The sequence below is a fragment of the Caretta caretta genome, chromosome 1 (genome assembly GCF_965140235.1).
Source record: "Caretta caretta isolate rCarCar2 chromosome 1, rCarCar1.hap1, whole genome shotgun sequence".
Lineage (NCBI taxonomy): Eukaryota > Metazoa > Chordata > Testudines > Cheloniidae > Caretta > Caretta caretta.
Window position 1 is genome coordinate 311,353,996 of NC_134206.1, and position 22,597 is coordinate 311,376,592.

A 22,597-nucleotide genomic window follows, 5' to 3' on the forward strand; every position below is an offset into this window, starting at 1 on the left:
CACAAGGCAACAATTATACACAAATGCAGATGGAATTCCTTTAGAATGGACACATTTGTGCTACGTGCTCTGCCTTTTATATTGAATGTTCATATATGCTGACTGTTCTAGGAAATTCAATCCTGTTTGAACTACATAATAATAATAAGGTGGAAGGGTGGAGGGGGGGGGTGTTGGGAGGGAGAGAAGCATTTTGTCCAGTACTTTAAAATGTTACAACTGTTAATAATTTTTTCTCAGTTTTCTTTCCTGTGTTAATATGGCATGCTGTAGAATAAAAGATAATTCTGTGATGTCTCCACAGCACACACTATAGGAGGTTAATTATAAGGAAATTGATATTTCTTAATGAGTTTCCAACATGATTTTCTGGACACATTTATAAACTATCTACCTATATTTTCAGAACATTTTATTGCATAATGTTCTTATAATGAGTCTTCTCCTGTATTTTTATGCTATACAATCCCTCAATTAAACTGAAGACATATATACAATAGCACGCACAGTGCAACTTTATTTTAGATAGCTTCTTTCATACAAATCATGTCCTAAAATAATTTACACAAGTAAATACTTAAAAATACAATAGAGAGAGGGAGAAATTAAGCTATATAGAGACAAAAATATAGGCTTTTGGTTGAGATCGGAAATTAGATGGGCAGGTGCAGAAAGGCCATTCCACGCAGAAAGCAAGAACTGCAAAGAAGGCTTTCAAAGCAACAGTACTAAGACTGTGAGCCAGATCCTGGGCTTTGCACTTTGGCAGTAGAAAGAGCCAGGAAAGCTGGCCAGCCTGGGGTTCTGAATAACTGGCCATCTCTTTCACTCCATGGCTTAGGGGCCTAGAAAGAAGGGGCACACTGGAGAATCACTGTGCTCTGGCAAGTTCTCACTCGCGTACCAGAACCTCAGGTCCATAACCAGCGAGAGTAGTTTAAAGCCAACCTGCGGCTGCTGTAAACTACATAGGTGCTGGTGTAGATTTGGCCCTGGGACTTGGGGCTCAAATAGCCTCTTTGCAGATGCAGTCTTCAGTGGTACCTAATGCTTACTGGATACAGCTGAGGATTGAACTCCGCATGTTCATACCAAGGGTAGACCAAAAAATATTATCTGCTACCTATTCTTATCAAGAAGCAAGACAAAAAGAGAAAACTTAATTTGCTTCTCTTTTACTCTGTGCAGAACAACAACACAAGGAATTTTTCTCTTTTCTGCTTTTTGCTAAGTTAATGGCAGCTGTGCTTTGATGCATTTTGCTTGAATTTGTGTAGCACCTTGTGTTCTACAGAAGAAACTCAAAAAATGGATAAAGTTTGTAGGGTAAGAAGCTCACGAAAGCTCATGCTCAAATAAATTGGTTAGTCTCTAAGGTGCCACAAGTACTCCTTTTCTTTTTGCGAATACAGACTAACACGGCTGTTACTCTGAAACCAGTATATTTATAAAGACTATACATTCATTTTTCTGTAGTCTTTCTGGCACCATATTTTAGTGTCATGTTTATAAAAAATAATCTTGCATGAAGATCTGCTTAAAGGCTATAATTGTTAGTTAGATTATTTCTATACTGTTGGCAGTTCACACATGTCAGATTCATATGAAAACTGATTCCTGCATCTCAGATTTAGAGCTCATTTAAGCCTCTTGAGATAGAATAACATGCAGGTGTCAGCCCTCCAAATTTCAAAGGTTGAAGATTAACCTAATATGCAATATGGTGACCTAACAGTTCTTCATTTGAAAGAAATCTGAAAAATAATCTCTGATACAGCCTCAGAGAGAGAATAACCCAGTGGGATTTCTACCTCTTCATTTCCTAATGAGTTTTTCGATAATGAGAGGTGACTTTGTCAGTCACTCTGGGCTCTATTATGGCTAATTTGACTCCACTTCACTTTCTCTGTTAATTATTAACACTAGCCTTTTTATCCTCATGAGACCACATTCCAGTTTCTCTCTTTTTAGATTTTTATGAGCCTATCTTTAGGAAGGCAAAAGTCTTCGGGAATAGGTTTTCACTTAGTGAGGAAGCTAGAATATTTATTATTCGTTTAGGGAGACCCTGTGAGATTGATTTTTAGAAGCATGGCATGTTCTTTCTAATAGCTTTAATGTACTAGCAATGTGAAAGGGCTGTTAATTAAAGAATAAGAATCATGGTATGTTTCACTTGGGAATCTGTTCCTGGGAGAATGGTCATTTGCCACTTGCTAGCATATCCACCGATTAAAAGGTGACTAGTTCCAGGGGTTGCTTTTCAATAGCACTGGAAAAAAAAAAAGATACAGTTTTCCAGATGGCTTTCACTTGTCAGAAATGGTCACTTACTATATCTTTTGCCATTAGGAGAACTGTGGAAAATAGTATACAGGTGTGGCATTTATTTCTTGGAGTAGCTGCTACTACTTGTTCTTTCAGTTACATTTTACAACCCTGCTGATAATTATTTTGTTATGAAAACAAGATTTCCTCCAGTTTTAATAATATGTCTTTACTGAGACTGTTTCCTTAGTAATGATTTAAAGTAATTATCCATTTAATCTCTTCAGAGAAGAAAAAGCAAGCAGTAGCCTTCCAACAGTCTTTTCTTATGTAAGCGTGGAGCTCGAGTTGTTTGTATTGCTTGTGTTATTCTGGAAATCAGCAGGCAAGGCAGCCCACGTTGTGTAATAAGAGGGTTAGTTATAACTCTGTTGTCACAAACCCTGCCTGAAGGCCAAGAATATCATCCTGCAATAAGCTTCATTTCCATTGGTTCCGGAAACTTAACTTGCTGTAATGGAACCCAATACCAAGTTTATAGATACCACTGGCTGAATAAGATTCAAACAACCCTACCCTAACAAAATTACACATCACAAAATCCAGCACTATGATTGTAATCCTTGTTGGCAGTCTCAACACAGGCACCAAGGATCAAATGGGCACAAGGAGGAAACTACTCCTACACGACTTCAAGTGTTCCTGTGAAGTTAAGGTTTCAGCACATTTACATGGCAGAGCTAGGAAGTCTTTGTTGCTGATGTCTACACTGTACCTATCCTAGAGAACTTCAAAGGGAGCAACCTCCAGCACCTTCCACAAAACCACAACCAAAAATAAAGAAAACAGTAACAAAATAGACACATCTTCTCTCACTAAGGAACCCATGTAAAAAGACAACTACACAACAGGAGTGTAGCATTTAATATATTGCTAACTGCCAATTAATGAAAACACAATTAAGTACTCATGAAAAGACGCAGACAACACTGGACTCTAAAGTCCTTTACTTATCCACAAAACATATACTGACCAGGCAATATATGATCCTACATTGCAGTACCAATAGTTCTCAATTCTAAATAGCTTTTAGAATAAGAAGGTAGTTAAGGCGCCATGTCTATTCAGCCTCTGGCATCCTGAGGAGTCTGCCATCCAGGGGACTAACACCAATTGCAATGCTTCTTTTTGCGATATGGATGCCCCTATGGTTGCACTGAGATCACCTACTTATTTCACTCAGGCACTCCGAAGCTGATGGTACCAGTACTCTGTTATAAGCAATGTGGGTTGTTGCAGCACCTCTGATCTCTTAATGGAAGTCCAGTATTCCACTTCCAATCCCCTAAATCATGCAGCTTTAATCCAGAAAGGACATTCTGATACTGGTTTTTATATGCTTGATAATAACATAACAGAAAATAATTTTAAAAACTAGTTTGTTGAGCATATGAATCGTGTAAATACAAACAAAAATTTAAAGCTTGAAATGAACTGAGACATGGAATAAAAATAGCATTTTGCCTTCCCTTAATAATGAAGGAAAACTGTGCCTTTTATCTTTCTATTTAAAAACAGCACATCAATTATTTTCTGAATGTTGCCTTAAAATGTTTGAAAAATAATCTGCATGTAAAATAAAGTACAACTTATGCTTTTTAATTTAACTTACTTCATTTTCTAAAGTTTCATTGATATTCTCTGTATATTTCCACATGTAAAATCACCCCCCAAAAGATCATGTTTAATATCTGCATATTAGATTATTTAGCTATTATAAAAGGAAAACCAGCTCACTCAAGACAAATAAAAGCAAGAGCATTGTATTTCATAACCAATATGTCCTCAGTTTTGGGCAAATACAAATGGTGTAAATTAAAAATCTCTTTCAGTCTGATGTACATGCCTAACTCCAATTAATACTAAGTCTACAATACATTTATAAATATGATCAATGGTGTTAAAGCAGTGATGGGAATGAAAACTTAGTATAAGAGTACACTTACTGATACAGACCTATTTAAATATAATGCCTTAGTATTAAAATAATATTAAAATGTGCTATGCTGTGTTTATAATGCTGCTTTCGAGGTAAGCAATTTATGCAATACTATATGGTTCAAGTATAGTATACAGTAAAGGATCGAGTGGGATAAAGAGTAATAGCTTAATTTCAGAGGAACTCAGCAGAGAAATATTTATAGCAAAGAGGGGCACTGTAACTTTTGTTTTGCTCTGGAAATCGAAATACAACAGAATTTCTGGAGTGTGTGGAGACTGAAAGAAAAAAAATCACATATAAACAACAACAACAAAACCTTAATATCTTACTGTCATTTCTTAGGAAGTTATTTAGCAGTTGGAAAAGTGGGAAAGTATCCCAGGAATCTTGAGGTCGTGCCTCCAGTGCTGAATCCATATCGACAGAAAAGAGAGACCAAAATTTCTCTGCATGTTCAGCTAATAAATCTGGCCACCAAGCAAAAGCCTATAATGTAAGAAAAAAAATTAGTAAACACAAGTCACAAAAAAGAAGAGCTACTGTATGGTACATATGGTCAAATGTATTTGGATATGTCACTTTATGTCTTTTATCATGCATGGGTGATGTACAGTCCATGTGTGATAAATGTTAATGCATTCCTATATGTATAGACATGTATTAAAAAATATACCGCATTTGTCAACAAGGGGAAAAAAATAAAACCAGAAATTATTTTGTTGGAAAGGCAGCACTAATAATAAACCCCAAATTACTGCCAATAAGAGGGGAAAAATAACAAACAGATTGTCTATAAACCTTTAAATAGCCGAATATCATTCCATTGACTGTAACTGTTTTTGCCAACCAGAGGGGGGAGGGGTGCGGGGGAGAGAGAGAGAGAGAGAAAAACAGAAGAACTGAAAGTCTAAAGACAATCTTTGGAAAATTACAACATACTCTAATTTTGGTTTAATTCAGTTCTAAAGTTATAAGAAATCAGCCTAATTTCTTGTCAAATGTTCTCTAAACAAATACATATTTAAAAGCATTTTGTCCTCATTCATTATCAGAAGAAATTTGATTTAAACTTTAATAGCTAATAATAATATCTTCTGAAATCTGTATTTTTGATAGACGCAAAATCTTCATTTTTATCCTTATTTTGTCCTAAAAAGATAGGCCATTCACAATGCATAAATTCCCATTTCCTTTAATAAGCGTTATGGGTAGATATCTGGAGATTCAATAATCTCTAGTTTATAACATCTTTTCCCACTAATTTAACAGTGTTTTGGAAAATACTGCTTTCATGAGTGTAAGTTTTGTGCATTAGGTGGTCTTAGCTCAGAAGAATGGAGGTTGGGGAGGAAATTCATTCAAAAGTTGCTGTGTTCAGGCAAAATTAGGGACTCCACCACATTCACATCATGCATCTTCTTCCTGCATTTACATCTGTGCTTGGCGGAGAAGGAAAAGAATGACAGGAATTGTACAGTGTTGGATGTTATATCAAAGTGAGAAATGGTAAATGGAGATACTGGCAAGTAAAGATAAAGGCCGAGTAATATTCTGAGCCTGTGAAAGAGCAGGCTTTAAAGTTCCTACTAGTGTCAAGCTAACACTGCTGCAACTGTTTTGTTCAGTGTCACTGCAAACATCTGATGCTGAGAAATATACAGTCACCTTGAATAAAAAAGAGTTATAGTAAGGCCTCCATTTTCAAGTGTGACCTCTAATTCTGAACACCTCCATTTTTGAAGTGCCAACATTGGACACACCTAGGGCCTGATCACCAGAGGGGCTGAGCACCCACAATTCCAACTGAAGTCAATGGCAATAACACATGCTCAAGAACTTCTGAAAATCGGGCCCTAGAGGTCTAAAATTCTAGAAATTCAGGTCTAGAACTGAAGAGCCCAAAATTAGATTCCACTTTTGAAAATGTGGTCATAAATGTTTACTTGTATCCTGGACTTCCTGATGACAGCCTAACATGGCGTTTTGTTTTTTTATGAAAGGAATGATTGCAACATGATGGGAGAGAAGACGACCTGGAGAGTGGTTTCTGAGAGGTAATGAGTGCTCCCTGAAAGCACTTGCTGCTCCTAGTGAAGTTAATGGGAATGGAGGTGCTCAGAAAACTGCTTATCAGTTTATATATTATTACAACATTATATATTATATTAGGCCTTAAGGATACTGACTGGTAATGAAGTGAACAGTATACAGAATCTGTTGCAAATTGTTTTGGCAAGAATTTAAAATAGATTCCTTTTCCTGTAATGAGAAGAAGTCTCTGACTGATGAGTTGAGCATAAATGGGAGCTCATTAAGGAAACAACCTCCTAGCCCAAGAAAATAACCTACCACAATAAAAAACACTTTCATGCTACTTGTTTTTAAAGTATACAGGCATTGGCAGGTGTCCCTTTGGGACCAGCAAACAAAACTCTTTTCAGAACATATAGCACACACACACCCCCACACACAAAATCTAGAAAGCCAGCCCATTCTATTCCCATTTTAAACCCCTTTGCAAATGACACTGTGAACCAAACAAATATTCTTGACCCTCTCAAAAGTGTCTGGGAGCAAGTGAGGAGAAGAATGGGAAAATATATACCAGGACTAAGATGTTGTTCCATCAGAATGAACAATATGAAAACAAGCTGAATGTAATTAGTGATTGGTCATATACATCCTAAGAGAACAAAAACATCTGACCTGATTAAAGAAAGACTGAAGTTCTTAGATTCTAGAAAGAGAGACAAATGTGGCAAAACAAAATCAGAAATGATCAGAACAATTTATGACACATGTTCAAGACACAGTAACAGCTCCATGCTACAAATGGTGAAAAACAATGATGCCTTGTTTGTGAGGAACCACATACCTCTCGTGCCTGTGGGAATCCATAAATTTGGAAGTGTTGTGGAATAGAAAAAAAAGTTATACTACTAAAACAATTTTAGAGGCTACTAATCCATTTCATTAACTGCACCATCATAATTTCTGTAGTGTTATGACCTCAGCTCAGTGTGATATGTTTATATTTTGAATAGGGATAAGAGGTGCATATTTACAATTTTTGTATTTTTTGTTTCATTTACCTTTTAATATTGCACTTCTGTTTATTTTATAAAACTTTCACTAGAAATGCACATTTATTTTTGGAAACAAAAAAGGATGCAAAAACAGTAGTTTTGGTTTTGAATTTGACAGATTCAGTATTCTTGCAGGACTGATTTTCATTTGGGCAGATAAAAGAATAGAATATACCTTTTTGCAAAATGAATTTTAAAGCATTATTTATTATTACATTTAATTACTAAGAAACACAATTCTTAAACAGTAAAATGTATTGCATATTGGTATTTTATCAGATTCCTTTGGTTTTTAAAGTCTAATATTCTAACACATCCTCAAAAGACAAAGAAAAATATATATGTTTTATTAAGTAATCATTTACAGTGTAACACAGTGGTAATACTAGTGTAGAATAAAATCTCCTGGGAATTAATTTCAAATTATTGAAGCAGCTGTTTCTTCAGTATAAAATAAAATATCCATAACAAGTTCACACTTGACAGATGTAAGCTAAAAACTAGATTCCACAGTGTGAGCTAAAAGCAGATGTTTTGAATGATCATATTTATAACTATATATACATTAAAATCTAGGTTTACCTCTTTGTATGCTTTTCCAGAAAATAATTCTCGGATTTTTTAAAGAACATCCTAGAAACTGTATCTTAGACAACTAGATTATCATATTAATGTTAATAATATAAATCTATATGTATTTGGTCTATTTGTTCTTTTTTGGTACTACCTAGAGATAAAAGGTGCTATAATGCTTGTCCATTGTAGTTTATGAATCAAGGAACAAAAAGACTTGAGAGGGTAAGAAATATGAAATTGATTGAATTTACCTCTTCTATTTTAAAATGACATTTTAAATAAATAGATAAAGAGAAATAGTTGTTGAATCAGTCCCACAAAACAACCATAATACCAATCTGAATATTTAATTCACTAGTCATTATTTTTAAAGTTAAAATTAATTGGCACAAGACACAATGAAACCTAGTGTTTAAAGTTATATTTCCTTTCTGTTTTGGTGCGGGGGTAAAAAGTTGGAAGGGAAAACTGTATAAGGCTGAAAGTTTTCGATACCATTTAATCGCCTGTTATTGATGTTATGCTCTTTAATCTGAAATTTCCAAACCTGGAGGTCATTCATGGGAACTCAGGTAGAGTTTTATTTCACTTCACTATTCTTAAGCTTCAAAACACTCATTTTCTTTGTAAATGTGAACTGCCTTAAACGTCTGTCAGAACCCAAAGTTAGGATGTTTCTTGACAGAATTCCTTCACACCATGGAGAAACAAAATAGGTATGAACCATTACCCTATAGTGAATGCAGATACCCTCACCTCTGCATGATGCTCTTCGTTCTGCTGCAATACTTCGATGCAGAGCTCTGCAAGGTGAAGAACCTCTTCCAGCTTTCTAGCAGGCGTTGCTTGATTCAAGGTCTCTATACACACACATATAAAAAATTAAAAATATTTAAGACAAAATTATTTTAGCTAGAAATACAGAAAAATAAACTATATTTTACAGCAGAGAATGGTACTAGTAGAGAGCTGGAATACTGCCCTGAAATAATTTCCTGATCATAAGCAATTCAACATTTTAGGGACACTCTTTTAATGTAAATGAATGCAACTGTATGGCCACATCAATGGATTACAGAAAATATATCATCCACAAAGAAATCACTGACCACTACAAACATTTTCTGATTTAATACATGAGAATAAAGAGGTGCAGCAACACATTAGATGCTCAACTTCTGCAACAAGAAAATTCCAATTCTCTCCAAGGTCAGATATATAAAGACAGCAGACACAAGAGACTTTTTTTCTTATTGTATTGTCAATACAATGCCATTCTCACCAGATGAGTCATTACTGGCATTAGCAAGATTCATGCTTTTTGCTGCAGTTTAAATTCCAGGCATGTTTTATCTGAATCAGAGCCTAAATTTTAGTTGATCTAAAAATCGGAAAAGTACAAAAAACGACATCATGTAATTAACGGATCCCTCTACCACCGCTTCCACCCCTCAATAACATTCATTGAAGCAGAAGGTTCTTTTCAGCACTGCAGTGAAAACTAGCACTATGAAATAAAAGATGCTATAGTAGGATTGCAAGGTACCCAATAAAAACTACACATGAAAGAAAACAAGTATAAATGAAAAAAAAATACATATGAAACTAGGATAAGTTGCTTTGCAGAATGGAATTAAAAAGCAAACCCAGCAAAGAACATAAAAGTGGTGCAATTAAACTCAGTTTAGTTTCAAATATAATATCCATCAGATTAAATCTAGGTAGACAGGAACAATTAACAATCAATTTGAAGAAAAAGTTAACACAGTAAGAATAAACATATTGACCAGACTATATCACTATCTCCACCAGGAATGAGGCATTATTTATTAAATGTATTAATTGCTGTGAGATAGGTGAGCCTCCTCAGTTAACAAAGTCCTTGCCTTTAAGGACTAACAATCTTAAAGATGTGGGATGGAAACAACGCAGTACAGTACAATTCAAATATAAAGCAATGCATTATAAATAGAATGGGTCACAGAGCAGGTGAGTTTTTGGAAGTTTTCCGAAGGAGGTAACACAAGATGAGAACTCCACAAGCATTTAAGAGCCCTGCCTCATTCCATACACATGTTCAGACATCATGAGAGTGAAGTTCCATATATATCTTCACAGACAGAAAATGCTACCTAAGTTTCTTTCTTACTTACGTATGTACACTGCTATAGAACAATGGTAGATTGACAGGAAAAAAAACCTCAGCCAACCAACCAACAAGCCTTTGTTGTCTATTAAAAAAAAACAAAAAAACCCCTAGCCTTGTGTTCACAAAGTATTTTTTAAACACTTACAACTCTGCCAGATCAAAACATCTCTTCAGACAGTGGAAAGGCATATGCCCCTGCCAAATGTCATGTGTCTACCCCAAAACACAAGGACGCCAGAGCTCTTTACAACCATTTTAACAATGGAAAAGTGCTATTTTTCCTTACTCTTCTCAAACTTAAAAAAGGCTGACATTTTTCTGAATCAAAGGTTAAAGTCTGATAAAGTTAAAAGCAATGGAAAAAAGACACATTAGAATGGAAATACTTAGGCAACATTAACTGTTAATTGATTGGTTTCAGAGGAACAGCCGTGTTAGTCTGTATTCGCAAAAAGAAAAGGAGTACTTGTGGCACCTTAGAGACTAACCAATTTATTTGAGCATGAGCTTTCGTGAGCTACAGCTCACTTCATCTGATGAAGTGAGCTCTAGCTCACGAAAGCTCATGCTCAAATAAATTGGTTAGTCTCTAAGGTGCCACAAGTACTCCTTTTCTTTTTGTTAATTGATTGTGCTTCGTCTCCAATCTAAGCCTCTTAATATTGAACAAAGTGGAAGACTGAAATACACTATCTAGATGCAAGATACAATTTTGGCCCAATTTTCCATGAGTGTTCTCCAGTGTAACCATGTATTTAAAGCTGACTGTAAAAAAAGTACTATCCATGCACAACTTACAAAACAGGCAAATATGTTTTTGCAACAACTACTAATTAATTGCTGTTTAAACACAACACATTCCCCACTGCTAATGTCTGCTGGGATTTCAGCTCTGAGACCTGTCCACATGACCTAAATCCTATTGGGGCACAGTGACTGACAGCTCGAAATAAGGCTTATTTTGGGTCCTCCATGGGGTACAGACAATTACACCCAATTAGGACCCTGACTTCATGAAAAATGGGCCATCTCACGGGTGTGCTCCCCATCCAAACAGACAGTTAAGAAGTACTTGTAGGGCTAATAATTACCTGGCTGCCAGGATTCCTGACTATGTACAAAGTCCTATGCCATGTGTTATGCAGGAGATCAGACCTGGTGATCACAATGCTCCCTTCTGGCCTTAACATCTATTCATCTATGAACCATTCCCATGTCTTTCACTATCATCCTGATTCTTGGCAAGGACTATCCACTGGAACAGACACTGCAGCAAGAAGTGCTCCTTAAAACTCAAAGGAGCCATCACACCAAAGCTAAGAGCTGTGAATCAGAGATGTTAACATCCCACTGCATACATCAATTGTGCACAGTAGGGTGAAACATGAGTAACTTAACACTGTTGTCCAGTCAAGAAAACTGAAATTGCATATAGGAAAACAGAAGTATCAGGCAATGGTTAATGATAAATAGACGCATCTACAACCTTCAAACAAACCCTTCCATTCCTCACTGGACAGGAACACATAGAGGGCTCCATCCAGTCAACAGGCTTTTTAAACAGAATTCTGCTCCACCCCCATGTGAAACAATAGTAAGTCACACTCTAAACGTGATGGTCCCTGAATTTCTTTGTCACTAACCTAGCTTTTGCAAGGAAACCCTATCTGGTTCAACAGATGGGCCAATTACCGAAGGCCATCTTGCAGTGTTAATGAGGCCAGAGTTACCTGGTGGGAATTGAATGGGCCCCAAGGACAGCACTGTAATCTTAGTCATATATAGTTGGCTCCACCAACTTTCTCTTGTTGAGAGGGTAGACTGCCTCCCACCAAATTTCCTTTTAATGTCACAAGGTGAGCAGGTCCAGTTAGGACCTCCTTGCCTTTGCTTGGTCTCAGTCTATGCCCCAAGATCTAGACTAATCTTGTGACATCTGCAGGTTTCATGGGGATATGCCCATAGAAGATCAAACCCAGCCTGCCGGCCCCACCTCTTTCAACATGATGATTCAGAGGAAATGCTATGCAATAAACTGCTGAGTCTTACATAGAGCTTGCTGCCTTCTACCTCTTTCTCTACGAAATAGGACAATATGGTCCAAAAGAAACAAATGAGTTTACCGAGTAATAATCTGAAGTGCTACATTGACTACAAGGATCTGGAACAACTTCTGAGAAGTACTGCTTAGTGGACAGCTTAGCATTACTGGCGCAAAAATAATTTTACTGTCTTCACTCATACATTAATTTAACCTTCTATAGTATACAAATATAACACTGATTTAAACTGGGCTTACAGAACCCAAAAATAATCCTTGCAGCACACTAGAGCTAAAACTAGAGCTTGTTTCTGTATGTAGAAACAAGACATACAAAATGACATATATGTCCAAATGTGGAAACAGAATGCAGACGAAATGCACGGTTTTTAACACATCATCATAATAATTCTTCTCCTTTATAGTAAAGATGGGTACAAATATTTATACAATTGACTCCCATTCCTGATCTCCTACTGGCTAATTAATTCACCTTACCACCAATGATTTACAAAGAATGAAAAGCTACTTGATCTAAACTGAATACAAAAATAAAATAAAAAATAACAAGATCTGGATGCAATTATGCTCACAATCTTGTCTGTTGGTACCCTCATCCCTGGAAAAAACATGACTGTTACACTTACTGTGTTAGGGCTAACATAAATAATATGTCCTTAATGGCCTTAATGTAAAGTTAACGTTCCTAGATGGTACTAAATATTAAAAAGAATGGAAATTACTAAGTAAGGATACACGAACAATTGTCACACCAGCCTTATTAATTCTGCACAAGGACCTTTTATAAAAATAATTCTTAATGACAAGCGTACAAACCAGTTTGATTCTGCCCTAACATAACACAATAATTGTTGTAGATTGCAAAGTCCCTAGGGCAATGACTATGGGTGAGATCCTGCCATGTTGCAGTAATATACATTTTGCCACTGTCTTCTATAGGGCCAGGATTACACTCCACATCTTGTATATGGTTTTATGAAAGGCTAAATTCTTTACGCCCTTAATATGGTGAGGTGTTAATATTTTTATGTACAGTTCTAAAACAGGAATGTAATAAATGGCTACCAATCACTTACATTATGTTAAAACAATGAGGAGTACTTGTGGCACCTTAGAGACTATCAAATTTATTTGGGCATAAGCTTTCGTGGGCTAAAACCCAGCCCATGAAACCTTATGCCCAAATAAATTTGTTAGTCTCTACGGTGCCACAAGTACTTCTCGTTGTTTTTGCTGATACAGATTAACATGGCTACCACTCTGAAACCTTACATTATGTAGATGTTATTATTTTAACTACTTAACATTTATATTAAAACGCCTGAATCAGGACTGAAATCCCATTGCATGAAGCACAGTACAAACACAAACTATGCTTAGCGCAATGGGGTTTCAATCCTGACTGAGGCCTCGACATAAATATTAAGTAGTTAAAACAATGACACCTACAAAATGTAAGTGAATCACAGCTGTCATGTTACTTTTTTTCCAGAACTGTACATACAAATGTTAATACTTCACTCGTTCATGTAAAACTCTATGCTAAGTACTATTACCATAACAACGTGTTTTGGTTCATCTAAAGAAGGTACCTTCCCACTTTGTAAATGTTGCCGGACAAACCACTCTTTCGTCCCCATGCCTAATTATCCTTTTCCCAAATTAACTGGATATGTGCCTTTCTGAGGAATCACTTTCATTTGTTGGCTGTACAAATAAATAAAGGGTTATCTGTCTTTAGTTAGTACATTAGAACAGTGGTTCTCAATCAGGGGTACGTGTACCCGTGGGGGCACGCAGAGGTGTTCCAGAGGGTAAATCAACTCATCTAGATATTTGCCTAGTTTTACAACAAGCTACATAATAACCACTAGCGAAGTCAGTACAATACAATGACTTGTTTTTACTGCTCTATATATTATACACTGAAATGTAAGTACAATATTTATATTCCAATTGATTTATTTTATAATTATATGGTAAAAATAAGAAAGCAAGTAATTTTTCACTAAGTGTGCTGTGACACTTTTGTATGTTTATGTCTGATTTTGTAAGTAAGCAGCTTTTAAGTGAGGTGAAACTTGGGATATGCAAGACAAATCAGACTCCTGAAAGGGGGACAGTCATCTGGAAAGGTTGAAAACCACTGCATTAGAAAACAATAAGCCACATTTTAAAGGCTTTTCCCCCAAGCAAAGGGAACATACCTCTTCATTTTTGATATGGGCCCTATTTGTACAATCAGCTGTTATTTGGAAGCTCTAATACCTCAGGAATATTGGGAAAATATTCTGCTCTTTGTATGTGAATATTTATAACCATTGTAAAGCAACCAAACAAAAATCACCACACACAAAAATGGAAATCTGTTCTGTCAGTCTTCATTATGCTTCGTCTCCTCTCAAACGGTAAAGGTGTTTCTGAAGATACATTTACACTGCTCAGATTAACACCACACCGCAGGAAACAAGCTCCTGCAAGTCAGTAAGTATACCTGTTGACATCTTTTAGTAAACAAACAGCAAAAGCCATCACTCATCTGTTTTCTACTTCTCTTTCTCACGGAAGAAAAAAAGAAAAGCTTTGGAAGTAATGGAGGACATCTCAAGTATGTATTATCAATGAGTCACATAGAAAACAATCCAACAGTGCTAACTGAGGCAGGAGTAAACTGACTAATCCCTAGGTTTTGAAATGAAAAGATGACTACTTCATAGATGCAGAGTTTAAGGCCAGAAGGGACCATTAGATCATCTAGTCTGACCTCCTGTATATCACAGGGTTTTAAACTTCACCAAATTACCCTGTATTGAACCCAATATCTTACTTCTATTTCACTAACGTATCACTTGTATTTAGTTAAAGCATATCTTCCTGAAAGGCATCGAGTTCTGATTTGAAGACATCAAGATATGGAGACCACACCAATTCCCTTAGCTGTGTGTCTGAGTGGTTAATCACCCTCACTGTTAAAAAATTGTGCCTAATTTCTAATTTGAATTTGTCTAGCTTCAGCTTCCAGTCATTAGTGATTGTTATGTCTTTCTCTGCTAAATTAAAGGAGCCCTTTAGAACTTGGTATTTTCTTCCTATGAAGGCACTTTTCCGATGTAAATGAGTCACTACTAAAACTTCTTTTCGATAAGCTAAGTAGATTAAGTTCTTTAAGTCTCCCACTGAAAGGCATTTTCTCCAGCCTTCAAAACATTTTTGTGGCTCTATTCTGCACCCGCTCCAATTTTTCAATATCCTTTAAAAATGTGGACATCAGAACTGGACACAGGATTCTAGTATTGGTCTCACCAATGTCATATACAGAGGTAAAATCACCTCCCTAATCCTACTCACTATTCCCCCATTTATACATCCAAGTATTGCACTGGGAGCACAGGTTGAATGTTGCTTCCCACTGTTACACCCCTCCCACTGTTTTCCGTTGTGGATGTATGGCCTGCATTCTTTGTTCCTAGATGTATAACATTGTATTTGGCTGTATTAAAACACATTTTGTTTGAACACGCCCATCTTACCAAGCAATCCAGATTGCTCTGTATGACTGCCCTGCATGCATCCTTATTTACCACACCATCAATCTGTGTCTCTGTCAGGCCCCACAGGCCTTGAGCCTGAATCTGTGGGGTCATGGAAGTCATCACACTCCAGTCCTCCACCTGGCAGCTCACAGACAGGAGCTGGACCATGGCCCAGGAAGCTCAACTGGGACACAAGCCTCGCCCCTATGATCTTATTGGGAGAGCTCCAAGACTCCTGCTGGGCCCACAGCCCTATTTCAGCCAGAAGGGGAACCAGGAAGCTATCTACATAACTGGGCTCCACCCTGTCATGGACAGCAACACTACGGTTTACTTGTTCCTGCATTCTGATCCTGACCTAGCCTGACTCTTGGTAGCTGCCTTCTGGTTCCCGCCCTCTGGTTCTGTCACCTGATCCTGACCTCCTGGTGTCCTGACTCTGCCTGCCTCCTGACACCTATCTCTTGGTTCCAGCCCTCCAATTTGTCACTTGACTCTGATCTCCTGGGTTTCTGCCCTGATTCATTGGCCCACGCCCAACGCTAACACCTAAGCCAGGCCACCGACACCACAGCCCCGACTGTGTCCTTTTTAAGGACCAAGTATGTATACAACTGGTCAGCAGTTTCCTCTGTTTGCCCATTAATCAGTTCACAATCACTGGTCCGGTGATTAATTCAGCTTTATTAATCACAATAAGGTCTAAAATAGAATTTCATTGTGTTGAGCGCAATACCTCTTGGGTTAGAAAATAATCTATAACTTTTAGAAACTCTAATGATGTTTTACTGCTGGCTGAATGAGACCTACAGTATATGTCTCCCAAAATGAAACCCCAATAACAAAACAAATTTTCTTTCTTCCCAGGTAGTTCATCCTATTCTGTCATTTGATTTGGTGGTCTGTAACAGACCCTCCCAACCAGTACTCCCTCCTGGGCTTTGTTAGTTAGCACATCGATTCATGTGCATTCAAAATTCTATGGTTCTGAGTTATCCACAACTCTAAAACAGGTAATGTGTTTTCAATGTAGAGTTCCACCCTTGGCCTCTTGTACCTGGCTCTATCCTTCCTGAACAAGCTATAACCAGTGTTTTTAATATTCCAATCATGCAAACTGTCACACTAGGTTTTAGTAATGTCAATTATATTAAGCAAAAAGAAAAGGAGTACTTGTGGCACCTGAGAGACTAACCAATTTATCTGAGCATAAGCTTGCATGAGCTACAGCTCACTTTATTGGATGCATACTGTGGAAAGTACAGAAGATCTTTTTATACACACAAACCATGAAAAAATGGGTGTTTACCACTACAAAAGGTTTTCTCTGCCCCCACCCCACTTTCCTGCTGGCAATAGCTTATCTAAAGTGATCACTCTCCTTACAATGTGTATGATAATCAAGTTGGGCCATTTCCAGCACAAATCCAGGTTTTCTCCCCCCCCCCCCCCCCACAAACCCACTCTCCTGTTGGTAATAGCTTATCTAAAGTGATCACGCTCCTTACAATGTGTATGATAATCAAGGTGGGCCATTTCCAGCACAAATCCAGGGTTTAACAAGAACGTCTGGGCCCCCCAACCTGAAGCAAATACTCACCAGCAACCACATACCACACAACAGAACCACTAACCCAGGAACCTATCCTTGCAACAAAGCCAGTTGCCAACTGTGTCCACATATCTATTCAGGGGACACCATCACAGGGCCTAATAACATCAGCCACATTATCAGAGGCTCGTTCACCTGCACATCCACCAATTTGATATATGCCATCATGTGCCAGCAATGCCCCTCTGCCAGGTACATTGGTCAAACTGGACAGTCTCTACGTAAAAGAATAAATGGACACAAATCAGATGTCAAGAATTATAACATTCATAAACCAGTCGGAGAACACTTCAATCTCTCTGGTCACGCGATTACAGACATGAAAGTTGCGATATTACAACAGAAAAACTTCAAAACCAGACTCCAGCGAGAGACTGTTGAATTGGAATTCATTTGCAAATTGGATACAATTAACTTAGGCTTGAATAGAGACTGGGAGTGGCTAAGTCATTATGCAAGGTAACCTATTTCCCCTTGTTTTTTCCTACCCTCCCTCCCGCCCCCAGACGGTCTTGTTAAACCCTGGATTTGTGCTGGAAATGGCCCACCTTGATTAAACACCCATTTTTTCATGGTTTGTGTGTATAAAAAGATCTTCTGTACTTTCTACAGTATGCATCTGATGAAGGGAGCTGTAGCTCATGCGAGCTCATGCTCAGATAAATTGGTTAGTCGCTAAGGTGCCACAAGTACTCCTTTTCTTTTTGCGAATACAGTCTAACATGGCTGTTACTCTGAAACCTGTAATTATATTAAGTTTTCTTCTAATCAATAAGAATTTCCAATTTCTCTTGCTTGTTACCCAGACTGCTAGTATTGGTATATAAGTAAATGAATCATTTCTTCTCTTCACATTCATTGTCAAATCAGTTCAATTTGTTTGTGACATGCACCCTCCCCTGCATTGTTAGACTCCCTCTGGGCTGCTTTACTTAGTCTCCACTCAGAAGTTTACCCCATACCTGTGAGATGCAGGTCATCCCATTTGTACATCCCCGACTCCCACCTGGATGCAACTCAACGTTCCACAAAACCAAAATCTTCAACTTCACACCAGAGGCACAGCCAAGGGTTCATTTACAGTATTTTCTCCCTTCTTCTGCTTATGGGACTGGAAGGATCTCAGAGAGTATCACTTGGAATTTCCTCTTCTTCATCTCCTTTTCAAAAATCTCTGAAGTCTTCTATTCTGTCTGTAGGTGATGCTGGTGATCCTGGTGATGCTGAGTTATTAGTTCCAATGTGTATCACCACCTGTGGAAACCTGCCAGGAAATTTCATAATCCCATCCATCCAGACAGACTGTTGTTCTTGTCCCAGTTGCTGAATTCTCTGTCCATGTTTCTTAATGTGAAGTTGCTGATGACAATTGTTGGCCTTCCTAGAAAGGTTGAAGAACCTCTCTTGGTAGCTGCTTGCTTCATACCACAAAGATGTCCATCAGGTATGTTGCCCATAGCTTTCTGTTCTGTTTCCCCAAAGACAGGTGCCCCTTGTAGTTGACTTGCTCAGTATCTGATAATTCTAGCAAGGTTGAATGCCTCCTGGCTCTCTTTTCCCTCTTGGTCACAAATTGCCAGTTCACTTCTTCAGTTTCTACTCTCTCCAGTTCTCCCATCACCAATCCTTCCCTTTGTGGCATCCGTGACAATGATTTCCAAATGTGATGGTCTAAGAAAACCTCCCCCACACACTTGTTCTGCAAGCAGGGCTCAAAAGAACTCTGCTTAGTAACCCAGCTGGAATTGCAGAAATTGTATTTGCTGGTACTGTGACCCTTTTTGACCAGGTATTCTTTAAGTACTGTGTATCTTCTCCTCCAGTCCAGCTACCAATTAGCATTTTGTGCACTAGAACTTTCTTCCATCTTCGGGCAGAAAGAAAAACATAGCACATCTAAAGGGGGCCAAAGAAGTTCGTTTCTTGTCATTCACATCTGCTGCCTGGTGTAGAACAACACCTAAAACAAGGCACCGTGGTCCCTTCTACCAACTCCCTCAGAAAATTCCATTTGCAGCTCCTATGCACCAATTCAGGAGCTCACCTGGCAACTAACAAATACTAAACCTCACAGCTCAGCTCAATCCCCTTGTTAAGAGGGAGGGATTAACCACGTGCTCAGAGACTTCAAACACCAGGCTTGGTCACAGACCCATGGGGGCCTTACTGAGACACAAAGAAACAGACCTGTCTCATCTGGCCTGTTCAGGGGCCCACAGCTTAGCCACCCAACCTTCACAGAGAACAACCAGAAGCATGAAACACACAACTTGCCAAGTTCCTCTACGTCCAAACACAGGATCTGCAGCTATGCCCTCCAAAACTCCCGTTTGCCACTTCTCGCCTCATAGAATCATAGAATATTAGGGTTGGAAGAGACCTCAGGAGGTCATCTAGTCCAATTCCCTGCTCAAAGCAGGACCAACACCAATTAAATCATCCCAGCCAAGGCTTTGTCAAGCCGGGCCTTAAAAACCTCTAAGGATGGAGATTCCACCACCTCCCTAGGTAACCCATTCCAGTACTTCACCACCCTCCTAGTGAAACAGTGTTTCCTAATATCCAACCTAGACCTCCCCCACTGCAACTTGAGACCATTGCTTCTTGTTCTGTCATCTACCACCACTGTGAACAGCCTAGCTCCATCCTCTTTGTAACCCCCCTTCAGGTAGTTAAAGGCTGCTATCAAATCCCCCATCACTCTTCTCTTCTGCAGACTAAATAAGCCCAGTTCCCTCAGCCTCTCCTCGTAAGTCATGTGCCCCAGCCCCCTAGTCATTTTCGCTGCCCTCCACTGAACTCTCTCTAATTTGTCCACATCCCTTCTGTAGTGTGGGGAACAAAACTGGACGCAGTACTCCAGGTGTGGCCTCACCAGTGCCAAATAGAGGGGAATAATCACTTCCCTCGATCTGCTGGCAATGCTCCTACAAATACAGCCCAATATGCCGTTGGCCTTCTTGGCAACAAGGGCACAGTGCTGACTCATATCCAGCTTCTCGTCCACTGTAATCCCCAAGTCCTTTTCTGCAGAACTGCTGCTTAGCCAGTTGGTCCCCAGGCTATAGCGGTGCATGGGATTCTTCCTTCCTAGTGTAGGGCTTTGCACTTGTCCTTGTTGAACCTCATCAGAGTAGTGCTAAGAAGAGAACCTCTTCCAAGTAGTGTTTGCCTGTTTAATGGGCTTCTTCAAGAGGATTTTCATGTGTGTGTTTCATTACCACCTTAGGGGAAGAAAATGCTTAGTTTATATCAGAAGTTATTTAATGTAAAAAAAAAGTTATTTCAATCATCTGGAGGGCTGTTTTTGTCCATTAAGCAGCCATGACAAAGATTATATTCCACAATGTATCATTTTACATTATTTTCTCTGTTTTTTTCTTTTTATATGTTTTGCAGATGTATGTATCAGGATGTCTTTAGGAGTGAAAAGTCTCAAAGGATTTGAACTCCATGGAATGCCACTAGATCACAAGAGAAGGGAGTAAGGTTTGTTGATTGAGGCAGGGAACTGGGAGTCACACTCAGATAGTACAGTGATAAGTGGCAATACAAAACTCTAAGATGGGTTCCTTTCGCCAGCATTACCCCTGACTCATACTAGGCTGGGATGTGCCTACTTAAAAAGCAGTCTGTCTGTGTCTGGCAGCCCCTACCTCCACCTACTGTCAAAAAAATTATACTGTATTAAAAGGGGATATCTTAAGCTACATGAATTTGTTTTTCCTCCTATAGTTTTCAATGAAAAGGAATAATTTAACAAAGCAACTAACTAATTCATAAGATAAACAGTATGTGACACCTCAGACAGATGAAGACCAAGCAACAGATATTTATTTTGTATTTTATAGAAGTGATCTTGAAGTCACAGCCAAGACTGGGGACGCATGGTATTAGGCCCTGTACAAACAAATAGTATGAAACAGTCCTTGCCCTGAAGAGCTTACAATTTAAATACACGACAGAAAGGGCAGGGTGGGAAAAAGAGGAAGAGATGGAGAAAATAACTTGTCCATTGTTACACAACACTATAAAACCTTGTTGGAGAGACATAATATTCCCTAACAAAAAACTATGGTATGGAGTTAAAGTTGAGAGTATATATCAATAATTTAAGGGTGAAGAACATTACAGGAATTTTTAATTATCCCAAAACCCATGCATTAAACTCAAGAAATTCAGAGTTAAAGTTACACTTAAAATAAATCCAAACATATCAGGATATGAAATGCACCCAAATGACCTTAAGTCTGTCTTGCAGTGATGCCAAATGGGGGGGGGGGGGGGGGGGCAGAAGGGGAAGAAAGGGGAGGCAGGAAATATGAAAAAAACTAAAATATTGTTAAAATCAGTTTTATCTAATCTGGTACTGCAAGATATAAAACAATTGTATGTTTATTGCATGATGTCCCTACAGGGCAGAGTTAAGGTTATTTTGGGAACCTTAGCTGTGTATTTCTTTCCATAAGTCAGTGGTATGTACTCTCAAACTTAACTACATCTTCACATAGTTTTTTGTCTAGGAATATCCTTAGTTTTAAAAATGAATAAAAATACCATCCACAAATACTAAAAATTCTAACCCCCCAAAATAACATTACCATGCAATATATCTAACAATTTGCTGACATGGATTCTCCACCTTAAATCTATTTTTATAAATAACTTTTAAGGGTAGATTCACTGGTATATTAGAGCAGCACAAGGCAGCCAGAGCCCACTGTCCACTTAAGATTGGTTTACAGCTGCTTTGCATTGCCAGAGCAGCTGAAACAGACTGGTGAATCTCATACGCAATTGACTCACTACTTTAGAGAGCTGTGTTAGTGAGACTGGAACTACGTGAAGGGCTCCCCTTGTGATTCTTCCTCTGTTCTCCTGATTGTGTTGCATCAATGAACAGCGGAGCCATGACAGCAGTGCCACAGGGAGCCTTTGAAGCACTGATGCCCAAGCTATTATGCAGCCACAGAATCTTTATGAACCAGTGACAGCCAGGCCAAATCATCTACCAATGAGAACTCTTCACTCATGTATCCAGTCTCTCTCTCTGAATCACTACAACCAACAGAACTGTGCATCCACATGTAGGAAAGATGACAAGTGTTTGGGTTACCTGTGATGTCACAATGTGTGCATTTAAGAGTTACCTGAGCCTGTCTGTAGCCTATAGAATTAGACATCACAATCATTAACATCTTAGCTTAGTTTCAGCCCAATTTCTTCAAAGATAGTTTATTCAAAAGACTTCATTTCATTTTAACTATCTGGAAAGTTTGAAGTGTCTCTGTTATTTAATTGTTAAGATC

At 38.3% G+C, this 22,597-nt stretch overlaps 1 protein-coding gene across 15 annotated transcripts in view; it reads right to left on the reverse strand.

Moving 5' to 3' along the window:
• Positions 1–22,597, reverse strand: part of CADPS2 (calcium dependent secretion activator 2) — a 560,752-nt gene that overhangs the window by 93,453 nt on the left and 444,702 nt on the right. For all 15 annotated transcript variants that reach the window (XM_048836201.2, XM_048836202.2, XM_048836197.2 and 12 more), the window contains 2 exons: positions 8,689–8,792; positions 4,600–4,756 (listed from right to left, as the gene is read on the reverse strand). In XM_048836201.2, the coding sequence (XP_048692158.1) occupies positions 4,600–4,756; positions 8,689–8,792 (261 nt within the window). The remainder of the gene's footprint in view (positions 1–4,599; positions 4,757–8,688; positions 8,793–22,597) is intronic.